The sequence below is a fragment of the Terrapene carolina genome, unplaced genomic scaffold (genome assembly GCF_002925995.2).
Source record: "Terrapene carolina triunguis isolate 2854851 unplaced genomic scaffold, T_m_triunguis-2.0 Scaffold233, whole genome shotgun sequence".
NCBI classification, from domain to species: domain Eukaryota; kingdom Metazoa; phylum Chordata; order Testudines; family Emydidae; genus Terrapene; species Terrapene triunguis.
The window spans coordinates 12,244,027-12,268,026 of NW_020664584.1; the positions used below are offsets into that span (position 1 = coordinate 12,244,027).

Consider the following 24,000-nt stretch of genomic DNA (forward strand, 5'->3'; position numbering starts at 1 on the left):
TAGTAAGGGGTAGGGATTCGTGGGCTAGAGTTTTGGTTGAATGTATTCCTGGAGGTTTCATCACATGACATAATCTTTAATTAAAGATTAATCTTTAATTCCTGGGGAGTCCAGGATAATCCTGGAGGGTTGGCAACCCTACCCATAGAAAGATAGTACAGGTGGGGCTCCTGGGCTAGGGTTCAGATTACTAAGGCCTGGTCTACACTAACCCCCCAAGTCGAAGTAAGGTACGCAACTTCAGCTATGTGAATAACGTAGCTGAAGTCGACATACCTTACTTCGAACTTACCGCGGTTCAGACGCGGTCCACACGCGGCAGGCAGGCTCCCCGTCGACTCCGTGGTACTCCTCTCGTTGAGCTGGAGTACCGCAGTCGACGGTGAGCACTTCCTGGTTCGATTTATCGCGTCCAGACCAGATACGATAAATTGAACCCGGAAGTTCGATTTCCAGCCGCCGAACTAGCGGCTAAGTATAGACCAGCCCTAAGAGTAGGGCTCTTCAGGCTAGGTGTAGGCCTGTGGCCACTGGAGATTCTCAGTCTAGGGTTAGAGTTACTAAGGGTCGGCCTCTTCAGGCTAGGGCTATACTTGGGGTCCTTAGAGCTCCCGGGGCTAGGGTTAGGGTTTAGGGTTAGGGTTACCAATGTGGGCTCCCCGGGGTAGGGTTCAGGTTACTAAGGGTGGGATCCCCAGACTAGGGTTAGTGCGGTGGCCTGTGGGGATCCTCTAGATCAGTGGTTCTCAACCTCCCCACACCCCAGGGACCCTAAATTTACCCAGACAAGTCTGCAGACCTCCAACTGCCCCTTATTATTTTTTTGCTCATAAATTGTATCTTTCATGGTACTGTAATAGTTGTCACAAATACCACTGTAGAGAAATGATTGGCCCACATTGACAAAAATACAGCAAATGGGAATATTGACAGCTTACCTGATACTAATGCGCTCCCTGGGCTTGTTTGGCAGCACACAGCACGTCCAGCTGAGGAGTCATTTCAGTTAGACAAGTGCGAAGGTCACCTTGAACATTCGCTATCAAACGCTGTTTGTTTTTTGATGCTGGTGAGGGCTGAGAATCCATTTTCACAAAGGGAAGTGGGAGCAAATGCAAGGCGGACTCGCAGAGCGTGGTTAGCCAATTCAGGGAATTCACCAGCCGCGTGCAACCAGAATTCAGCACCAGGCATGGGCCTGTGGGCACGTTTCACATCAGTGTTTCTCCGCTCAGTAAATTCCTTCTCCTCTTTAGGAATCATTTCAAGCAATTCCCCATCAGCAGATAAAAAGGGATTTGTGATCCAGATCATTTCAGTATTGTTACCGTGTGGCTGATGTACGTTCTGAACTGGTAAGAAGGGAATCCATGCAATCTGCCATCATAGCACCAAAAGTTAGGTGTTCAAAAACTCCTGCAGGAGCGGAGACATGCTCCTGGTCCCTTTGTGCACTCACTTCTGCCAGAGACCCGGCTTCTCAATGAACGCAGTCACTTTGTTTGACTGACGCCCTTGCATGCTAATATTAAGTTGATTCAGGTGATGAAAGATATCAGCAAGATAAGCAAGCTGAGCAAGCCAGGTCTCTGAGAATTTACCTGATCTATGCCTTTGCTCTTCCAAAAATACCATCAGAGACTCATGAAGCTCAAAACCGCGATTCAACCCCTTTCTCTTGGAAAGCCATCTGACCTCAGTGTGCAGGAGAAGGTTGTGATGAAATTCACCCATTTCTGCACACATTGCCCCCAAAATATGTGCATTTGCTTGATGTGTGCTTTGATAAAGTTAAAAACTTTTATTGTCTTATCAAGTACATCTTTCAGGTCATCTGGCATCTTTCTCATGCCCAGGATCTCCCTGTGACCCATGCAGTGCATTACTTTTGCCAATGGTGCAACATCTTCATTTTTTTTGCACCCCATTATGCCTCCCCATCATTGCAGAAGCACCGTCTGTGCTCACATACTGCCCCCAGTCCTGGTTGTTGCTCATCCCGAAATTATCCAGACACTTAAAAATCCCATCACTTGTTGTTTTTGTCGGCAGTGATCTGCAAAACAGCAGTTCTCCTTCTGTTTTCCCATCACAGATGTATCGCACATAAACCAACAGCTAAACCTCACCTGACACATCCCACTTGCTTGAATCCTGGTCTTTCACGTCAGCTGCAACCTCTGTAATTCACCTTTTAAGGGGGTCGTTTGATACTGGCACATTCTTCAGTTTATTAGCAGCTTCGTCCCCACACTTCAATTGCAGCTGGCATCAGTAATTTCAGCAATTGTATGTGGCTTTCTGTTTTTAGCGATTCTAATTGTCACCATGTAGGATGCTTTGAGAGCCTTCTCTTGCAAGATTCACACAGTTTGTACAGTTTTTTTGTGTGTTATAAGTAATTCCACTTCCTTTCAAAATACTCCACTGGCTTGTCAACGCTTTCCACATGCACGACCTCAGATGTCTTTTAACTTTTTCGGCTTAAGTGCTTCCTTCCTTAGAAAGTACTTCTCCACAAATTACACCCTGGGGTCTGGATTTTCCACCCACACATATTCTCCACCCACACATAAAGCCAAGTTCAATGTAGCTGTCGTCATATCCCCTCAGGTTTTGATTTTTTGAAGGGGGTTCGATTTCGCTTCTTTCTTTCTCTTGTCCCGGCTTTGAGACGGTTTCTGCTTGGTGAACGGCTGAAGCTGACCGAGTGGGTTTACAAATAACAAACGCAGCCATTACAGAAATTGAACGGAGTAATTATATTTCACACTTGCAGCTGAATGGATCACTAGCAGAGGCGCCATGAATGTGGGGCACAATTTAAAGGCTCTGGGGGGCATGTGACCCCCACATGTCGCCTCTTGATCTAACAGAGGTTTTCAAACTGTGGGGCACGCCCCCCTCGGGGGGTCACGGAGGAATGTTTGGAAGGGGGGCGAGTGGCAATGCCAGTTTGAACTTTTTGGGTAAAGCCCCCCCAGACCGCCTGAGCTGAGTCGGGGGTGGAGGTGGGGCTGCCTCCCCAAGCCCCACCGCACTGGGCTGGCCCCCAGAACATTCTCCTGCGCCCCCTAGGGGGACACGTCCCACAGTTGGAAAGCCTCTGTGCTAAATGGAAGGCAGAAATCTGAGGGGGGGGGAGGGCACGTGACCCTGTGTGCCTCCAGGTGTCACCTCTGGTTGCTGGCACGTTCACAGACACCCCCCCACCCCGGATTATACTGGTGGACACCTAAGGGTCTGCGGGAGAGGCGCCGACTCCATGGGTGCTCCGGGGCTGGAGCACCCACAGAAAAAAAATCGTGGGTGGTCAACACCCACCAGCCACCTGCCAATCAGCTGTTTGGCACCCCCTCCCCCCAGTACTCCCTGCCCGCCATCGCAGTGGTACAGCAGGGGAAGGGACTCCCAAGGCCAGGCCAGCAGGGCAGGGGCATAGCTGGCACTAGCCCCTAGGCGCTCCGCCTCCCAGACCCTCTGCTCTAAGCGATTAGCCCCCGAGCCAGGGACAGAACCCAGGAGTCCCGACTCCCCCACCCCAGGGCAGCTCAGCCCCCAGCCTTATCTCTTCTCCAAGGCCACAGAACTGCATACTCACCCCATTCCCAGCCTGTCTCCACCCAGCCCAGCAAATCAGCTGCCAGCCTGCCAGGGCTGTATCGCCTGCCTCCCGCAGCAGCACCCGCTGCACTGTGCTGAGCTGCCCAGTGCCCCAAGACCTGGCATGCCCACCATGCTCCTCACGAGGTGAGTGGGGGGCCTCCCTGGGCTGTCCCAGCAATGGCCTGGTGGGTGCAGGGCTGGGGCAGGAAATCCTGGCTGGCAGTAAAGCTGGGGGGACTGGAGATGGAGAGTTGGGTGTCTGTAAGCAGCCTGCCCCCCAATCTCTGGCCAGCTGTGGTTGGTGGGGGCAGTATCTGTAAGTACACTGGGCCCACCATCTCTGGGCTGTGGGGGGGCAGTATCTGTAAGTACGCTTGGCCCCCAATCTCTGGGCTGTGGTTGGGGGGGGGCAGTACCCGTGACTACACTGGGCCCCCCGTCTCTGGGCTGTGGGGGGCAGTATCTGTAAGTACGCTGGGCCCCCCGTCTCTGGGCTGTGGGGGGCAGTATCTGTAAGTACACTGGGCCCCCCGTCTCTGGGCTGTGACGGGGCAGTATCTGTAAGGACACTGGGCCCCCGTCTCTGGGCTGTGGGGGGGCAGTATCTGTAAGGACGCTGGGCCCCCCGGCTCTGGGCTGTGGGGGGCAGTATCTGTAAGGACGCTGGGCCCCCCGTCTCTGGGCTGTGGGGGGCAGTATCTGTGAGTACGCTAGGCCCCCCGTCTCTGGGCTGTGGGGGGGCAATATCTGTAAGTACACTGCCCCCCCCTCCATCTCTGGCCTTTGGTTGGGGGGGCAATATCTGTAAGGACGCTGGGCCTCCTATCTCTGGGCTGTGGTTGGGGGGGCGGCAGGCAGGTATCTGTCAGCAGGCTGGCCAATATCTCTGGTGTGGGGGTGTTGGGGTCCCCGCCGTGCCAAGGGCATGTGGCTGGTGTTTGGTTCTCAGTGTGTGGGGGGGTCTCTTGGCTCCAAGGCTGTGTTGGGACAGCACTGCTGTCAAGGCAGCTCCTATCTCAGCTCTACCAGCAACCCAGGGATTCCCAGCGCTGGCAGCCCTGCCTGGGCGCGGAAGGAGCGGAGCCGGGGGGAGGTGCCACCCCCCCACACACAGTTGGGTGAGGGGAGAATGTCTGGCTCATCACAGTGTCATAGTCCCTGCACTGCTGGTGGCAAATCTCCTGCAGCCCAGGTCACAGGGTCCATTGGGAGCAAGGGGGTGGGCGTCTGAGCCTCTGTGGCAGGACCTAGTCTGTGTAGCGCCTGGCACTGTGGAGTTGAGGGGGAGGAAGAGATAGGGCTGTGATTGGGCAGGGCAGCAATGCATGGCCGAGTGGGGTGGTGGTAGGGCTGGGATTGATCAGGACCTGGGGGCAGGGCAGGGCTGGGATTGGTCAGGGCCTGGGAGCAGGGCAGCAGGGCATGGCCAAGGTGGGGGGGGGGCGGTAGGGCTGGGATTGGTCAGGGACTGGTGGCGGGGCAGGGCTGGGATTGGTCAAGGCCTGGGGTGGGGCAGCAGTGCATGGCTGAGGGGGCGGGGTAGGGCTGGGATTGGTCAGGGCCTGGTGGTGGCGTAGGGCTGGGATTGGTCAGGGTGAGATTGGTGCAGGGTGCATGGCAGGACTGGGTTCTGATCTCAGTGGGGGTCTGACCTACTATCCTGCAGCCCAAGAGACAGGGCACAGAGCAAGCTCCCCTAACTGCCTCTCCTGGGGCACGGCCATTTGTCCATCTGGACCACGGGTGTCCAGCCTGGCATCCCCCAGCCCCAAACCTGCGACCAGTGCATTGGGGCCCAAAGCACCCCTAGGTTACAAACACACAGGCCCCAGTCTGTGTTGGGTGCTGCCCCACCCCCATCCCCTGGCCAGCTGGAATAGTCCTTCCCAGAGAGCATTGATCCCTCTGGTATGGGAGCAGGGGGGAACTGAGGCACAGGCTAAGGGACTTGGTCATGGTCACATGGGGCACCTATGTCAGCTGGGTTTGACCCCATGCCCTAGGCTGGTGCATGACCCATCCCCTCCAGTCTCTAGTGGGAAGCCCTTGCCCTGTGTGAGCATCTGGGGGTGGGAGTGGGGGTCAAAATCCATCTGTGACCAAATAGCCTCTGCGGGGAAGGGTCTGTGTGCATGGAGGGATGCCTGCCATATGGGGGAGGCTGCCTTCTGCCCCAGCCTCCCAGGCCCCCTGCGCTAACCCACTAGACCCCCTCCCTGCGCGGAACTGGGGCTAGCACCCAGGAGGGACCCAGAGGAGGGCAGCCCCTGTATTGTGTGTGACCTGCCCCATTCCTCTTTGCAGGCTGGGCCTGCTCTGGGTGGTGGTGCCCTGGCACGTGGGCGCCGTGTCCTTTCCCGATGGTGAGTCTCCTGTGGGGTAGGGATGGTGCCCGGGGGGCGGGGGGGAATCCTGGGGGTCGGGGGGCTTAGAATGACTAAGCCCTGTTTGGGGTGCTGGGACAGAGACTCTGATGACTATCTCAGGGCCCGGGGGGCCCCTGAGGACAGCTGTGACTGAGGGCGGGATAGGGTTCAGGGTGGGTGGTACAACACAGGTGGGGCTGGTGGTGGAGGCGGGAGGCTGGGGCTAGCAGGATGGGGCGGCCCCTACTGTGAGCACAGCTGGCCTGTGACCTGGAGCAGTAGCCCCGAGAGGGGATCCGGGGGCCCCCACCCACCACACTGAGGGGAGTAGGCCTCCGGCGCTCTGGAGTCCGTCCCCTGGCCAGGCATGGTGCTGAGGGGGGTTGGGTGCTGCCCCCAGTAACACTGCCAATCCCCCCAGGAGCTGCTCGCACTGAGTGCCGGGGCCGTTACTTCTGGATCTGGCTGGACAAGGCGTTCGTGGGGCAGAGCCGCTGGCGCTATGGGGTCTACAGTGAGTGGGGAGGGGTCATGGAGGGCTTCCTGGCTGTTTGGAGCAGAGGCTGGGGCAAGATGCAGGCCTGTGGGTGGGGGTGGCCTGGGATGGTGCATTGGGAGAGGGGTCGTGTGACGGGAGGCTGGCGGGGGGGGGGGGGGGGGGGGCCCGGGGGGCAGGGGGGGGGGGGGGCAGGTACTGGTGGGGGTCCCAGATGCTGTCTCCCCCCAGCCGAGTCGGGGCAGTACATCGAGGTGACACAGCAGCTGGCTTCGCAGTGCGGATTCATGGCAGGCACTGACCTCCGTGGGAACCCCCAGATCCGCGTCTCCTTCCTGGCTTGTTCTGTCCGCAACACGGTGAGTGCCCCCAGTGCCCCGGCCTGCCCTCCAGGAGCTGGGGGGCCAATATCTGACTCCCAGCCCCCCCACCCCTGTCACTCACTAGACCCTGCTCCCCTGCCAGCACTGGGGAAGGAACCCAGGAATCCTGCCAGAGCTGGGCAGCCAGTTCTGGTACTTGAGGTCTGGGTGCCAGCGCTGTGCCCCCCCCATCTCCGGTGCTGGAGCAGCCCTGAGGCTGGGCAGGGTCTAACCTGTAGTCTCTCTTTCCTGGGGGACCCCAGTTTGACCAGGATTTCAACCTGCAGCTGCGGGTGGAGGTGACAGGCGCTGTGGGGCCCAGCGTCCCCTATGACATGACCATCAGCTGCCCCCTGGGAGCCCCCTGGAGCCCCCGGGAGATTGTCTGCGAGGAGAACTACATGGAGGTGAGGGGGGCCATGGTGGAGGATGAGGTGGTGGGGAAGGACTTGTCTCCTGGTCGGGGTCCCTAGGGCAGGCCCCAGAGCCGCTGGGTGGGGTGATGCTGGGGGGGGCTCCCTGCGCTCCCCTGTGTGAAGTGATGCCGCCAGAGGGTCTCCTAGCAGGGTTTCTTTCCCCAGCCTGAGCTGGCCCTGTCCTGTTGCAGGTGTCGGTCCGGCGGGCTGTGCCCGGTATCGCCAGGGAAGTGCTGAATGAGGACTGGATCGCTGCCTGGCCGGTGGTGAGTGGGCTTGGTGCAGCTGTGGCATCATGGTCCCTCTACCAGCAATGAACGGTGCCCGGAGCTTGGCATGGGCGCCCGGGGAGCAGCGTTGTCTCTGGCACAGAGCAGCAGCGAGCCAGGGCACTTGGCTGTCCTGCTGCCCCATGGCCGCGGACTCCCCAGGGCACGGCGGAAGCTAAGTGCCCAGTGGGTCTGGCCGGATTGCCCCTGCCACATGTAACCCAGTGCCATGGGTATGGTGAGCTGGGCTGGTCCCCACAGGGGCTGAAGCCCTTAAGCCGACTGCAGAGCCATGATCTGTGGAGAGGGGTAACCTGACAGTGTCGGGACCCCTGCTCCCTCCCCGGCATATGGGGGGACTCAGCCTTATGTTTCTCCCCTTTGCAGGCCCAGGGGGCGCTGAACCAAGTGTGGCAGGTTGTCTTCCACTTCCAGAACGGCTCCCTACTCAGCATGCCCGCCACGCAGGCCCACGCCCTGGGCTACGGGGTCAACACCACGGCCACCCGCGTCCTCTTCCGCGCACCCTACGGCACAGCCCAGAGCGAGATCGCCACAGTGAGGGAGCCTGGGGGGTAGGGCAGGGCACGGTGGCCACAGTGAGGTGTGGCTGGGGGGGGCCTTGGGTGCGTCAGGGGGCCCAGTGGGGTGCGTGGGAGCTAGGTACACAGTGGGGGGGGGGGGGGGGGGGGGGGCGGGGGGCCCAGTGGGGTGTGTGGGAGCTTGGTGCACAGTGGGGAGGCTGGCTGGATGGGGGGCAAGGCTGCTATCAGGAGTCTCTGGGAGCCTGGCTCTTGCTGGCACCATGTGGCCTCTGGCTGCACGGTAGGCTCATGCCCAGCCCCTGTTGGGGCAGAAGGAGCAGTCAGGTGCTGACTCAGCACTGGTCCATGCCAAGGTGCCCCTGGGTTACTGCCAGGGACCAGTCAAATCCGGTCACACCAGGGGTCAGACTCCTGGGCTGGCTGGGGAGGGAGAATGAGGGGGGAACCCTGATGAAGTCATGGGACCCCTCTCTGTGCCCCTCCACTGACCCACTCTTCACAGGTGGAGGGGCTGGAGGTGGAAGTGGCCAGGGCGACAGTGTTCTACAAACAGGCCTGGATGATCCTCATGGTGGACACAGCTGTGGCCTGCCCTGTCAGTGAGTCTGGGAGGGAGCCCAGGGCTGAGCTAGCAGGGGCTGTGGGGCGGGAGTGAGGGGCACCGGCAGAGCTGGCGGGAGGGAGCCCAGGGCTTGGTATCAGGGGGCTGTGGGTCAGCAGTGAGGGGCACTGGCAGGGCTGGGCTAGCAGGGGGCTGCGGGTCAGGAGTGAGGGGCACTGGCAGAGCTGGGGTGGGTCTCAGGGGACCAGTAGGTGGGGCTCATGGCCTCCTGTCCCTAGATTCCCCGGTGGTCAATGCTACGAGCCTGAGCTGGGTGACGCCGCGGATCCTGCCATCCCTGGTGCTGTGGCCAGAGCAGTACCAAGACGAGGTCCAGATGGGCCTGGATGGTCGTGTGATTGACGTGGGCACTGTCGCACGCAATGGCTACACCTTCCTGACAGACTCCAGGCTCATCCGCATCGTGGTGCCCATTGGTGCCCCCGGGGGGCTGCTGCAGGTCAGTGCACAGGCATGAGGCAGCACAGCCGCCGGGCTGGGCCCTGCGCCGAGACCCCTGTGACTGATGCGTCTCGCTCCCCTGGTGCAAGGGTCCCCGTTCCAAAGAACTCACAGCCTGGCTAGACAAAGGGGGAAAGTGAGGCCCCTCGGTCACTCAGCAGGGCAGTGGCAGAGACAGGGAGAGAACCCAGGAGTCCTGGCTCCCAGCCCCTCCTGCTGTGACCCACTAGACCCAACACCCCTCCCTGAGCCGTGATAGACGCCAGGAGTCACAGCATGGCCTGAGGTGGGACGCTGGCCTGGATCTCCAGTCCGAGACCTGTTCCCATGAACTGTTGCTGCTGCCGCCCAGTCTGTGAGATGCTGTCAACCTCCTGCTCCCTGCAGCAGCTTCTCCCAGCACCCCTGGCTCCCCAAAGCTCCTGAGAACTTGGAGCAACTGAGCTCTGGCCCCCTCCCTGGTCCATCCCCTCACCCCATGGGGCTGCAGGTCGGAGAGTCTGTGTGTGTGTGTTTGGGGGGGGGGGTGCCAATGGAAGAGCTGGTCCTGGCTGTCACATGGTGGAGCTCTCTCCTCCCAGGAGGGAGTCAGGGGTCTCCCCATAGGGGCTGTCACTGCTCCCCCGCCTCCCCACAGAGCGCCCTGGTGGGTAATCGCTATGGCACCAGGTACAGCATCCACCTGCTGCTGGATCGGCACTGGCAAGGGGATGAAAGTGACCGGACCCGTCACCGCAGCTACCGTCCCATCCGCACCCCCTTCTCCCCACAGACGCCCCGGATCATTGACGGTAGGTGCAGCCCCCAGGATGCCTGTGGCCTGGCCGAGCCCTGCTGCACCCCGGCCCCCAAGCTCCATGGGAAAGGGGTGCTCAGGCTACGTGAGGGAGTTCTGGAGATCAGCTTCCCACAGGAGCTCTGCCTCCCTGATGGCCTGGGCCTCTGCCCCCCGCCCAGATCACTGTGCCCCCTCTGCAGCAGAAGAGCCCCCTAGTTCCTGGCATGGGGGGCTCCTCACCCCACCCGGCAAGAGCCCCCAGGCCCCTGCGAGCTGCCGGCTTTAAAGGAAGTCCCGTTCCACAAGAGCCTTGAACATCTTTCCCCGCCCGTCCCAGCCCCTGCTCCAGCAGACAGAGCTGCCACACAGGAACTGGGTCTAGGGGCTGGTTTGGTTGGGGTTGGGTGCGGGAATACTTGTCACTTCTCTGGGCAGAAGAAACTGACCCGACCCTGCCTGGTTTTGAATCGTCTGGATTCAGCTCATCTAACCACCCACAGGTCAAAATCCCCCATTGGGTTTTGCTTCCCGCATGCCCTGGCTCTCCAGCGAGTGCAAAGTGCCGTTCAGAGCCGGACATACGCAGGGACACAGGCAGCCTTTGGCAGGCAGCGTTTCTTGGGCCCCTGGAATGCAGTGCTGAGAAAGCCTGGCTTAGTCTGGGAAAGCAAAGCTCATGTGGTCAACCCTCCCTGCCCTGCTTCCCCAGGCCCCTTGTTCTGTCTGACGCGCTGGGGGCAGCTGAATTCTTTACGCTGCGGGTCCCTTGGCTCCACGCAGCCCTGGGCTACTGGCTCTCCATGACAAAGCTAGCCAGGCCTACCTGTTGCCCACATGACTCCAGCCCCTGGCCCAGAGGAGCAATTAGCTCCCGCCCCCCCGGGCAGCAATGCAGAGTGAATGGGGAAACTGAGGCATGCAGAGTTTTCATAAAACTATTACAAAAATTCCCACATGCTCACCGGGCAATGTCAGGATGAGCAGCTGCTGGTCTCAGCTGGGCTCATTGCCCTGGGCATGGGGTTGCCAGCTGGGGTCATGGCCATTGGGCTAGGGCACTGGCTGCCTGGGGGAGTGCTCCAGTGAACCCCACCACCCAGTGCACCCCTGTCTCCTCCCCCAGACACCGTGGCAGCGCAGGGCTACTTCAAGGTGCGCCTGGGGCACTTCCTGCCCGATGTGGAGCTGGTCTCTGTCTCGGTGGGCGGACGTCCCTTCAGCCACCCCGAGGCCGAGGACCGTGGCTTTGACCCCCACGAGGCCCCCAACCCCAATGACACCAGGGCCTTTGGGCTGAGGGTGCCCTTTGCTGACCCCCTGGTGCAGCAGCAGGTAACGGTGGGGGGGGATGGGGTGGTGAGGAGGTGGCATGGGGGGCCAGGGCAGTGGGCTCCTGTGTACATGGAGGGAGGGATAAGCTGTCAGAGCCCCAGGGCTCTCCCCTGCCCTGGTGCTCGGGGGCTGCCTTGCCCATGCAGCAGCTGGCTTGGGGGTGGAGGCTGGCATGGAGGGCAGCGGAAGAGGAGGGTCCCAGACCAGGGCTGGGCCTATAGCCATCAGGATGCGTAGCGCGAAGGTGCCCTGGGGAGGCCCACTTCACTCAGTGCCCCATGGTGTGAGGGCTGCACTAGGCTGCCTGCGGGAGAGCTGGGGGGACGGGAGGGTTGTCTAGCTCCTCAGCCCCACTCTGACCCCGCCTGTCCTCCCGGCAGTACCTGCACGGCCCCCTCAGGCGCTACACTCTGCGCCTCAACTACACCCTGCGGCTGCTGCCCACGGGCGAGGCCTTCACCCAGGCAGGGTTCATCACCTGTGATGTCCCAGATGTGGGTGAGTTGGGGGAGGGCCTGGCTGGTCGAGGGGTTGGGGGTGGTGTGAGGGGCAGTGGGTAGCTGTGTGGGGACAGGCTGGGGGTGGTGAGAGGGGCAGTGGGTTAGCTGTGTGGGGACAGGCTGTGGGTGGTGAGAGGGGCAGTGGGTTAGCTGTGTGGATAGGGTTTAGGGGTGGTGGTGGGGGCAGTGGGTAGCTATGTTGGCAGAAGGTGGGGTGGGGGCAGTGGTTAGCTGTGTGGGCATGGGCTGGGGTGCTGTGAGTGCAGCGAGGTGGCATGGACAAGCAGGGCCTGGGATTGGTGTGAGTGGGGGGGGGAAAACATGGAGGTCAGGGGCATGGATGGGGTTGGCATGAGTGGCAGGTATGTGTGTGGGGGGGTCCTGTGGCTCTCGGGGTCACTGGCTCAATGCCCCTATCCCTCCTGGCTGTGGCCTGCAGCTTCCCACATCCCAGTGCAGGGCCTGGCTGAGCCCTTGGCTCTGGGGTGCTCAGAGTGACTGGACCCATATTTAACCCCTTCTGCTCCTGTTAGTGCCCCCCAGCTTCCAGGGCTCCTGTGAGGCTGGGGCGCTGGCCTTGCTGATGACCCACGGGACACTGGACCGGTTCTGGGTTCCCTATGTCGGGGAGCGGCCCCTGAGCCAGCTGGCTGCCCCCCACAGCTACAGAGTGTCCGATGATGGTCGCCATTTCCACCTGGCTGTCCCCCTTCTGGCTGCTGGGCTGGCGTATGAGGTAGGTGGGGGAGCTGGGGGGTGGGGAGGGGCAAGAGCAGTGGGGAAGGAGAATGGAAAATATTCTGGTGGGGGTTGCAGTTCTCCTGGGAGGGAGCAAGAAAAATGGCTGCCTGCCACCTACTCTTAACCAGGGACATCCATGTGTTTCCGTCGCTCTCCGAACACAAGAGGTGCTCAGACTGCAATGGGCGAGCTTTCAGTCAGCAAACTCAGCTGCCCTGGGATGGAGCTGTTCCTCAGGAATTTGGCCAGGAAAAGTCAAAGCCAGTCATTTCCTCCTGACTTCTCCATCCTGGGAACGGAACAGCAGCGTTTTCTAGAATTCAAAATGACCCATTTTTCCTGGCGTGAAACGTTTTTGGAACTTTCATTTTGTGAGAAATTTTCAAACTGTTGAACTTTCCTATGACCTGGACACCCCAGCTCCAGACAGTCTCCTCTGGACACAGTCTTTCAGCTGGGAACCCAGGGCAAAACCTGGGCAAAGACTTTCTCACCCCGAACGCTTGCTGCCTTGGAGAAGCAGTAAGAAAATGGGTGAAGCCCCCTCATTTCTCACCCAGACCAATCACAAACACCAAAACACTTGGGCTGGTTCAGGAACATTTACATTTTTTTTAATGTTTGGGAAACGTCATCCCAGATTTTCCCACAAACTGTCACTTCTGACAAATTATTCCCAGTCCCATTTGTAGCAGGGGAGAGGGAACTGGCTTCAACTGCTAACCCTCAGTGGAACCAGGGCCGGCGCTTCCATTTAGGCGACCTAGGTGGTCGCCTAGGGTGCCAGGATTTGGGGAGGCGGCATTTTGCCGCCCTTGGCGGCAATTCGGCAGCGGGGGGTCCTTCTGCGCTCCGGGTCTTCGGCGGCAATTCTGCGGCGGGTCCTTCATTCGCTCCGGGACCCGCCGCCAAAGTGCCCTGAAGACCGGGAGTGCAGAAGGACCCCCCCCGCTGCAGAATTGCCGACGATGACCGGAAGCATGGAAGGACCCCCACCTAGGGCGCCAAAAACCCCGGCGCCACTCCTGAGTGGAACCACACGAGAAAAGGGTGACTGTTGCGGTTCATGCCACCCAGCGCAGCCTGTTGTCTCTCGAGAGCTTCACTGTAGCAACAAAGAGATTCTCTGGCTCATCTTCTCTGGGATTTGGGTTTCCTGATGTGCCCTGAGCATAGAATCATAGAAATGTAGGACTGGAAGGGACGTCGATAGGTCACTAGACCAGTCTCCTGCACTGAGACAGAACCAAGTATTATTGAGACCATCCCTGACAGGTGTTTGTCTAACCTGCTCTTAAAAAAATCCAGTTTCCACAACCTCCCTGGGTAATTTATTCCAGTGCTTAACCACCCTGACAGTTAGAAAGTTTTTCCTAATGTCCAACTTAAATCTCCTTTGCTGCCAGGGCCGGCTCCAGGGTTTTGGCCGCCCCAAGCAGCCAAAACAAAACAAAACAAAACAAAAAAAGCCGCGATGGCGATCTGCAGCGGCAATTCGGCGGGAGGTCCTTCGCTCCCAGGCGGAGTGAGGGACCGTCCGCCGAATTGCCGCCGAATAACTGGACGTGCCGCCCCTCTCCGGAGCGGCCGCCCCAAGCACCTGCTTGACAAGCTGGTGCCTGGAGCCGGCCCTGTTTGCTGCAATTTAAGCCCATTGTGTCTTGTCTGCTCCTCAGTGGTCAAGGAGAAAAATTTATCACCCTCCTGCTTGTAACAACCTTTTAGGTACTTGAAGACACTTATGTCCCCGTTCAGTCTTCTCTTTTCCAGGCTAAACAAATGCAGTTTTTTCAATCTTCCCTCATAGGTCATGTTTTCAAGTCCTTTAGTCATTTCTGTTGCTCTTTTCTGGACTCTCTTCAATTTGCCCACATCTTTCCTAAATGTGGTGCCCAGAACTGGACACAATACTCCAGTTGAGACTGTATCAGCGTGGAGTAGAGCAGAAGAATTACTTGTCGTATCTTGCTTACAATACTTCTGCTAATTCATCCCAGAATGATGTTCGCTTTTTTTGTAACTGTATTACATTGTTGACCCATATTTAATTTGTGATCCACTATGACCCCCAGATCCCTTTCCTCAGTACTCCTTCCTAGGCAGTCATTTCCCATTCTGTATGTGTGCAACTGATTGTTCCTTCCTAAGTGGAGTACTTTGCATTTGTCCTTAATGAATTTCATCCTATTTACTTCAGACCATTTCTCCAGTTTGTCCAGATCATTTTGAATTTTAATCCTATCCTCCAAAGCACTTGCAACCCTTCCCAGCTTTGTATCATCCGCAGACTTTGTAAGTGTACTCTCTATGCCATTATCTAAATCACTGATGAAGATAGTGAACAGAACCAGACCCAGAACTGATCCCTGCAGGACCCCACTCATTATACCCTTCCAGCATGACTCTGAACCACTGATAACTACTCTCTGAGAATGGTTTTCCAACCAGTTATGCACCCACCTTATAGTAGGCTCATCTAGGCTATACTTCTCTTCTTTGTCTATGAGAGGGCCATGTGAGACAGTATCCAAAGCTCTGCTACTGCTTCCCCCTGTCCACAAGGCTTGTAACCCCATCAAAGAAGGACATTAGGTTGGTTCAACATGATTTGTTCTTGACAATTCTATGTTGACTGTTCCTATCTTCTAGGTGCTTACAAATAGAATGTTTGATTATTTGCTCCATTATCTTTCCAGGTGCAGAAATTAAGCTGACTGGTCTGTAATCCCTGGGTTGTCCTTGTTTCCCATTTTATAGCTAGGTACTATATTTACTCTTTTCCAGCCCTCAACGATCTCTCCCATCCTCCAAGATAATCGATAATTGCTCAGAGATCTCTTCAGCCAGTTCCTTAAGTATTCTAGGAGGTGTCTCATCAAGCCCTCCTGACTTGAAGATATTCTCACTTGTTCTTTTCCTCTTTTAGCCTCAGACCCTACCCCATTTACACTGATGTTCACTATGTTAGTTGTCTGATCACTGGTAACTTTTTTGGTGAAAACTTTAGCCATTGCTGCATTTTCTGTTACTGTCTTTCCCTCCTCATTGAGTAATGGGCCTACCCTGTCCTTGGTCTTCCTCTTGCTTCCCATGTATTTGTAAAATGCTTTCTTGTTACCATTTATATCATTAGTTAGGTCAAGGCAAAATTTGAGATTAAACTTTCTAATTTTGTCCCTACATGCTTGTAATGTTCTTTATATTCATCCTTTGTAATTTGACCTAGTATCCAGTTCTTGTGTGACTCTTTTGTGAGTTTCATGTCACTGAAAATCTCCTGGTTAAGCCAGGGTGGCCTCTTACCATATTTCCTATCTTTCCCACGTTCTGGTATAGTTTGCTCTTGTGGTCTTAAAAATGTCTCTTTAAAAACCTGCCAACTCTCCTGAACTCTTAGACTTGGACTTGCTTACCACGGGATTTTACCTACCACTTCTCTGAGTTTGCTGAAGTCTGCCTTCTTGAAGTCCGTTGTCTTTATTTTGCTGTTTTCTCTCCTACCATTCCTTAGAATCATGAACTCTGTCATTTCATGATCCGTTTCACCCAAGCTGCCTTCCACTTTCAAATTCTCAACCTTGTCAGAATCAAATCTAGAATAGCCTCTCCCCTAGTTGCTTCCTCCACTTTCTATAATAAAAAGTTGTGTCCCTTGCATTCCAAAAAATTGGATAATCTGTGCTTTGATGTGTTATTTTCCCAACAGGTGTCTGGGTAGCTGAAGTCCCCCATCACCACCAAGTCCTGTGCTTTGGATGATTTGTTAGTTATTTAAAAAAAACCCTCAGCCACCTCTTCTTCCTGGTTTGGTGGTCTGTTGTAGACCCCTACCAAGACATCACTCTTGTTTTTTACCACTTTGATCCTTACCCAGACACTTAACAGGTCTGCCTCCCACTTCTATCTCAACCTCAGTGCAAACATATACATCTTGGATATACAAGGCAACACCTCCTCCCCCTTTTCTCTGCCTGTCCTTCCTGAACAAGCTGTACCCTTCTATACCAGCATTCCAGTCATGGGAATTAACCCACCAAGTCTCTGATGCCAGTTATGTCGTAATAGTGAGTATTCACTAGTATTTCTAGTTCTTCCAGTTTATTCTCCATACTTCTTGCATTAGGATACAGATATCTCAGGTGTTCATTAGATTTCCCCTCAATATCCCTTCTTGTCTGTCCTTTGCCCCTCTATGATTGTCCATGTTTCCCCCAGATTCCAACCCTTCATCCACAGCTCCATGTTTGGACTAACCCATGGGCTTTTGTCTCCTACCCCTGTTGAATCTAGTTTAAAGCCTATCTACTAGGTTAGCCAGTCTGTATCCGAAGATACTCTTCCCCTTCCTGGATAGGTGGATCCTATCTGGGCTCAGCAGTCCTTCTCCGATCAGGATCCCATGCTTGAGGAAGCCGAAGCCTTCCTGGTGATACCATCCGCTGAGCCAAGTGTTTACTCCAGAACGTGTCTGTCTCTGCCCAGGCCCCTGCCCTTGACCAGAAGGATAGATGAGAACACCACCTGCGCCCAAAAGCCCTTCACCCTCCCTCCCTGTAATCACTCTGGATCTGGGTCAGACCTGGCAGTATTGTTAGTGCCCACATGTATGAGCAGCATGGGGTAATAGTCAGAGGGCCGGATGATCCTTGGCAATCCCTCCATAACATCTCAGGTACGGGCCCCTGGCAGGCAGCACGCCTCCCAGGATGCCAGATCAGGCCAGCAGATGGATGCCTCTGTTCCCCTTAGAAAGCAATCACCGACCATCACCACCCTTCGATGCCTCTTGGGAGTGGTGGCTGCGATCCTTGCAGCCTTGGCCTCCTTCACCTTTGCGGGGGATTCCTCACCCTTTATTGCCAGGGCAGAATACTGGTTTGTCATCTCTATGGCTGGGGGTTGGGAGCCAGTGTGGAGCACTGCCTGCTGCCAGAAGTAACTAGCAGCCAGATTTCTCCCTGTGAAGGAGCCGTTTCCTCCTGCCCTGGTGGGTGCTACTGCAGTCCTCTCCAGCTGGATTGGTTCCTCAGCCTTGGAGATCTCCATATGCAAGTTTTCAAGGAATTCCTTGTGTTCACGGATGCTTCTCAGCCTAGCCACCTACTCCTGTAGCTCTCCCACCGGTATCCCGAGACATTCTACGAGAAGGCATCTCTCACACTGGCTGGTCTCCCCAGCCTGGCTTTCGATGACATGCCACAGTCTCTGCAAATCCACACCAAGGCCCAGGTAGTGGCACCCATAGTTGGGTTCTCTGTCTGGACACAGGTGCAGGTGGAGGAGCCAGGAGCAGTGTTGGCACTGGTGATGTGGCCTTTCTGAATCATAGCTGTATTCTTTCTCCCTCTGAAACTCCCATTCACCAGCTCTCCTTGGTCACTTAGCACCTGCCTTTGAACCCTTCTGCCCCCTGCATCGAGGGCTGCATGAAGTGGCCCCTGCCCCTGCCCCACTGTTCCATGGAGGATGGGCAAAATCCAACATGCAGACTCGTTGCCTCTGAGTGGGAAGTGACTCCAAGTCCCACAAAGCACCCTCCGAGAATAGGGGTGAAGGGGCTGGTGCCCCACAGAATGGGTAGGGGGCCTGGCACCCTGGGGACTGGGCTAACCCACTGCTCTAGCTCTTGCTGGAGTTCCGGACTGGTCTGGCTGCCTCCTTGGTCCCAGCCTGCCTCGTATCTTCCCCAGCAAGGCCTGGTGGGTAGCCCCTGCCCCTCCTGCTCTCAGGACGCATGGGGGCAGGAGCCAGCCCAAGCACTAGTGATGTCTGACCTCTCCCAAGCCTGGGCTCTGCTGGGACCTGGCAGGGAGGGTTCCTGGCTGGTGCCAGGGCTGGTGCTCGGCCCCCGAGTCACTCTCACACACTATCACACCCCCAGAGCATCTCCCTCCAAGGGCTGACGGCTCGGCTGGATTTCTCTTTGCGGGACAACAAGACTCGCTCAGTCCTGGCTTCCTTCACTGTTGTCTGCACCTTCCCCACTGGGCAGTTGTTGGGTGAGTGCCTGGGTGGAGACACCCTGCCAGGAGCATGGGATGTCCCCTGTGGGGGTGGGTAGGGGGTGCCTTTGGGCCTTAGATTCCACTGGAGTAAAGTGATCAGTGGCACAGGCATCCCTTTTCCTCTAGATCTGGCTCAGCCAGTGGGCTGAAATTCCTTAACCCACCTCCTCTGCAGCCATCGGCCACACATCCTGACCCCAGTCTTGCACCCAGCCCCACCCCATGGGGAATGGCTGCCCCATCTGGGATTATCCACACCAGCCACAGGGCACAGACCCCTCCTGCGCCAACCACACCATGCATGGGATTTACGGGGCAGCAGAGGGGTCCGAGAGCCTCATGCTGACCCAGTAGCTCCTGCTGGGTGAATGAGGGGTGATGGTGGGGTCTCTAGGCCTGATCCTGACTCTTTCTTCCCCCCTTCCTGGGCACAGTGTGCCTGCCCAATGGCACCTTGGTGGCCACGGTGCTGAGCCTGGACACCAAGCCTGCCCTTGACCCACGCCGGACCCACCTGAGGGATCCAGGCTGTGGGCCAGTGGCCTCCGATTCCTCGCGGGCCCTCTTCTCCTTCTCGCTGGCCTCCTGTGGGACCACACGGCGGGTGAGCCCCCCATGGAACATATTTTCCCCTCGGGGGTGGGGCAGGCTGGCAGCTGGTAGCTGAGACTGGGGAGGAGCATCTGGTGACAGGAGGGTGGGTCTAATGCTGTAGGGCTCTGCAGCTCTCGCTTAGTCATGGTCTGATGCTGGGCCCGCTGGGATGGTGGCAGGGCTTTGCCATGGGGTGGCAGCAGGACGGTGGTGCAGGCTGGGTAAAGCAAGCCATCTGGGGTACGGGCCCCCCCTCCAGCCCCAACAAAGCTAGAGGCCAGCCCAGATGGCTGGATTTGCTCACCTCAGTCCCTGTGTTTTAGTTGAGCCAAGCCCCATCACCCAGGGAGATGTGTGCACCCCTAATGCAAAGAGGGTGAGCAGACCTGGGAGCGCACCAGAAGCTGTGACTTCATAGGGCTGGCATGTCTAGCAGGCTGGATTTCACTAGGATTTGGGTGCTGAGCTCCCGGGGTGGAGGAAAGCCCAAGGAATCCCAGCCGCCCTTGCTGCTGTCTGCTCTCTGACTCTCAGTCTCCCCTGCACAGTTTGAAGGAGGCTACCTGGTGTATGAGAATGAGGTGACCTTTGTGCCTGAGGGGGTCCCAGCCACATCCCCCATCATCACTCGGGACTCGTGGTACAGGTGAGGGCCAGCTCTGGGGCTGGGAGGGGTGTCCCTGCAGCCAGTGGCAACTGGCTTGAGAGCTCCAAAGTTCCCACCCACCTGGCTAAGCCAGCGTCTTCCTCTGCAGGCTGACTCTGCGCTGCCGCTACCCCTTGACAGAGACGCTCTGGGTCTCAGCCCAGCAGCAGCGAGGGGAGGAAGTGGTATCAGTGCCCCACCGACCTGTGGGTTGAGGTAAGTGATCTCCAGGCCCCGGGCACTTGCTGGGATCCGCCCACCCAATGGGCAGGCCTTCCTCGGTGCCCAGACCCCTCTGTGGCCTGGGAAGGGGGCTCCCGGACTGGGAAGGGGGCTCCCAGCCCAGGGAGCCGGGGACACGTGGGGCAGGGTATGTCTGCCTGTGCTGCACTGCAGCTGGGAGCGAGCTAGCATGCTAGAAAATCGCTGTGTGGCCATTGCAGCTCCAGCAGAGACTAGCCCCCGAGCTCAGAGCTGGTGGGTCGGGTGACGTGAGCGGAGCTCTTGTCCGAGCTGCAATGGCCACACAGCTATTTTTAGCACACTAGCGTGAGTGGATCTAGCACAAGTCTCTGCTCAGGCTGGGCAGCTCGCTCCCAGCTGCAGTGTAGACACTTCCAGAGCCCCCCTGGGGCTCTGCCCTGTTCAGGCAGGACTCCTGGAGAGTTAGGCGCACAGAGGGTTGCATTGATCCATGCCCTGGTGTTTACCTTGTAAGCCTCAGGAGGAGAGCAGTGGAAGCCCAGGCCCTTGGATCTCCGTGGCAGCAGGGGAGGCCAGTCAGGGTGTGGGCAGGTTGACTGGCCAGTCTCCTAGCCCAGCCCTAGAGCCGGCCACTTCCTTCTCCCTGCACTGGAACTCTTCACCTGCTCCGCCCCCTCACCACGACTACCAGCTCCCTGACTGCAAGGAGTCAGGAGTGACACACATTGGCTGGGCTCCCAGCATCCTCTGGGGTACAGGTCCTGCTGGGCAGGGGTGCTAAGTCTCCCATTCTGGGCTCCAAGGTGCACTCATAAAGCTAGCCCCATGTCACGGCCTGACCTTCAGCAGGCGCTCAGTAACCCGCTGCAGGGTGCAGATGGCAAAGCCCTGAGATTGGGTCCCATGGACCCCACCAGCCTGGCAGTGCCCATCACTGTGCTGCTTCCTCTCATGCAGGCGCTGCAGCCCCACTTTTGATCTGTCTCTTTCCTTGCAGGTGTGTGGGAAAGGCAGGCTTCAGGTCTAACTCAAGGTCCTTGGGCCTGGCAGCACTGGGCACCTGGCTCCCAAATTGCCGAGCTGTTAACAAAATAAACTCTCCTTGGCCCTCAGACCTGTGGCTCTGGTACCTTTTTTAATGAAGGTGAGGGGGTACCACCAGGTACCTCCCCAAGCTAGCAGGGTCATCGGGGTGTGGGCAGGTGCCTCCTAGCCATGGAGCTGGAATAGCGGCTGGATCTCCTGCTTCTAGGCCAGTCTCCAAGGGCAGGGAACTACGGGCCTCCTCCATGCTGCTCTTGGGCCAAATCTCACCTTGACTCAGTGCACCACATGGCTTGGAACACTTGGGATTCCATCTGCACAAGGGGTTAACAACTGCAAGCCACGCCAGCTCTGAGCCCACCCAGGTGGCTGAGCCAACGTCCCTGGGCTGACCAGAGCAGCCTCTACCTTGGGCTGCCCTGTACCAGGCCTGAGAAGTGCTCAGAGCTCCTCATCTAGCTCTCTCCCTTTCAACTTGACCCCAGCTATGAGGGGGCGGGGATGCAGAGTACCAGCCCTGGCTTTCCCTTAGCAGTGGGCCGGGGTACCTTCCCCAGTAGCTGCTGACAGGAGCACTTAATGCCAGCTGGGGAACAGTCAGAAGGGACCAATGCCTGATGGTGCAGGAGGAACTAAAGCTGTCCGTGTCCTGGGAAGTGCTTGGCACTGTACAAAGGCCAGGCCTCAGGGATGGCTGGGGCTGGGGAGGGGGGGTGCTCTCAACCCCTAGCTAGGTATTGAGTGCTTGCTGCAATGTGCATTTCAGAGGGCATAGCTGTAGCCTGTGCTTGGAGGTAGCAAGACTTGGAGAGTGTTGTGTGCAGTTCGCCTGGGGAACTATTTGCTTGGCCCCTGAGTAAGCACGGTGCCTTGCTAAGGCCGCTTGGCCCTCAGCCTTGGAGCTCTGATCAGCCCACCTGTCTGATGTCTCCCTGAAGCTACGTCTCCATGGTGCACCGCGGAAATGTGTAATGTACATGGAGCTCCACGGCAGTGAAAAGCACACCAAAGCTCCCCTCCCCCAGGGTGGAACTTACACATAGGGTTGCCAACTTTCTACTCCCACAAAACGGAATACCCATGCTCCGCCCCTTCTGCAAGGCCCCACCCTGCTCACTCCATTCCCCCACCCCATCACTCCCTCTCCCCACCCTCACTCACTCCCTCATTTTCACCAGGCTGGCTCAGGGGGTTGGGGTGTGGGGGGGGAGGGCTCCGGCTGGGATGCGGGCTCTGGGCTGAGGCAGTGATTTGGGATACGGGAGGGGTGAGGGCTCTGGCTGGGGGTGAGGGCTCAGGGATGGGGCCAGGGATGAAGGGTTTAGGATACGGGAGGGGGCTCTGGTCTGGGGAGTGGAGCTGATGGGTTTGGAGTATGGGAGGGGGCTCGGGGTTGGGGTGTGGGAGGGGGTAGGGGCTCTGGGCTGGGGCCAGAAATGAGGGGTTCAGGGTGCGGGAGGGGGCTCTGGGCTGGGCAGGGTGTTGGGGTGCAGGGGAGTGAGGGCTCCAGCTGGGGATGCGGGCTCTGGTGTGGGGCCAGTGAAGAGGGATTTGGGGTGCAAGAGGGGGTGCCATGCTGGGGCTGAGGGGTTCAGAGTGCAGGAGGAGGCTCCAGGCTGGGGCGGGGGTTGAGGTGCAGGAGTGTGTGAGGGCTCTGGCTGGGGGTACAGGCTCTGGGGTGGGGCTGGGGATGAAGGGTTTGGGGTATAGGAGTGGGCTCCAGGATGAGATTGAGGGGTTTGGAGGGTGGGTGGGAGATCAGGGCTCTGGCAGGGGGTTGGGGCATCGGAGGGGGTCAGGGTGCAGGCTCCGGGTGGTGCTTACCTCAGGCAGCTCCCGGAAGCAGTGGCACGTCCCCCTGCCGGCTCCTACATGGAGGCGCAGCCAGGCGACTCTGCGTGCTGCCCTGTCCGCAGGCGCCATCCTTGCAGCTCCCATTGACCGCGGTTCCCAGCCAATGGGAGCTGCGGAGCTGGCAGTTGGGGCAGGGGCAGCAGGCCGAGCCCCCTGGCTGCCCCTAGGCCTAGGAGCCGGAGGAGAGAAGTGCCGCTGCTTCCGGGAGCTCTGTGGAGCCATGGCAGGCAGGGAGCCTGCCTTAGCCCCACTGTGCCGCCACCTGGACTTCTAACAGCCCGGTCAGCAGGGCGGAGGCACAAAGGTCCCTTTTCGACCAGGTGTTCGGGTAGAAAACTGACAGCTGACAACCCTACTTACACATGCCAGTGAGAGGCTCTGGCTGGAGTGAGGCAGCAGGGAAAGGCTTCAGTATCTCCCCATACCTGCTGCCAGAGCCTTTTCCCGCTGCCCCCCGCTTCCCCGCCAGAGCCTTTCCCCGCTGCCCCCCCCACCTGCCAGAGCCTTTCCCTTCTGCCCCGCAAACAGTGGGGAGTGGGCGGGGCAGGCGTTACGTGGGGTGGGGTGGGGATAATAGGCTGTGGGGAGGGGGTGGGGGTAACAGACAGGGGTGCGGGGCAGTGTGGAGGGGGCGGAGCGGGTGTTACAGGCAGCGGGGTGGGGGTAACGGGCAGGGGGCGGGGAAGTGTGGAGTGGGCGGGACTGGTGTTACGGGCAGTGGGGAGGGATAGAGGGCGGGGTGGGGGTAATAGACGGTGGGGCGGGTGTTACGGGCAGTGGGAAGGGGGAGGGGTAACGGGCAGTGGGGGGGGCAGTGTGAAGGGGGCGGGTATTACGGGCAAGGGGTGGGGTAGGGAGCGGGGGTAATAGGCAGTGGGGAGGGGGCGGGGATAACGGACAAGGGGCGGGGCAGTGTGGAGTGGGCGGGGTGGGGGTAACGGGCAGTGGGGTGGGGTAGGAGGCGGGGTGGGGGTAACGGGCAGTGGCGAGGCGGGGTAACGGCTGTCAGGGGGAATGGGCGGGGTGCGCCGCACGCTTTGTCCGTGTCCCCGCCCGGCGCCGGGCCCCGCGCACACGCCACCCGTCCGTCATCCTCGCTCTGGTCGCGGAGGGGGCTTGGCGGCCCGGTCCCGCCCCGCCCGGAGCCAGCGCGCAGGCGCAGAGCAGCGCGGCCGGCGG

The 24,000-nt window shown here is 58.4% G+C and overlaps 1 protein-coding gene across 1 annotated transcript in view; it reads left to right on the top strand.

The window, feature by feature from the left end:
* LOC112110982 overlaps window positions 1–20,950 on the top strand; it is a 22,604-nt gene extending 1,654 nt beyond the window's left edge. Inside the window, exons 3-19 of the mRNA XM_029912593.1 lie at window positions 5,911–5,969; window positions 6,394–6,486; window positions 6,700–6,827; window positions 7,094–7,237; window positions 7,438–7,512; window positions 7,903–8,073; window positions 8,563–8,659; window positions 8,901–9,121; window positions 9,761–9,914; window positions 11,025–11,233; window positions 11,614–11,731; window positions 12,267–12,469; window positions 18,356–18,473; window positions 18,914–19,083; window positions 19,622–19,719; window positions 19,829–19,904; window positions 20,921–20,950. Of these exons, the coding sequence (XP_029768453.1) occupies window positions 5,911–5,969; window positions 6,394–6,486; window positions 6,700–6,827; window positions 7,094–7,237; window positions 7,438–7,512; window positions 7,903–8,073; window positions 8,563–8,659; window positions 8,901–9,121; window positions 9,761–9,914; window positions 11,025–11,233; window positions 11,614–11,731; window positions 12,267–12,469; window positions 18,356–18,473; window positions 18,914–19,083; window positions 19,622–19,719; window positions 19,829–19,904; window positions 20,921–20,950 (2,164 nt within the window). The remainder of the gene's footprint in view (window positions 1–5,910; window positions 5,970–6,393; window positions 6,487–6,699; window positions 6,828–7,093; window positions 7,238–7,437; window positions 7,513–7,902; window positions 8,074–8,562; window positions 8,660–8,900; window positions 9,122–9,760; window positions 9,915–11,024; window positions 11,234–11,613; window positions 11,732–12,266; window positions 12,470–18,355; window positions 18,474–18,913; window positions 19,084–19,621; window positions 19,720–19,828; window positions 19,905–20,920) is intronic.
* The last annotated feature ends 3,050 nt before the right edge of the window (window positions 20,951–24,000 follow it).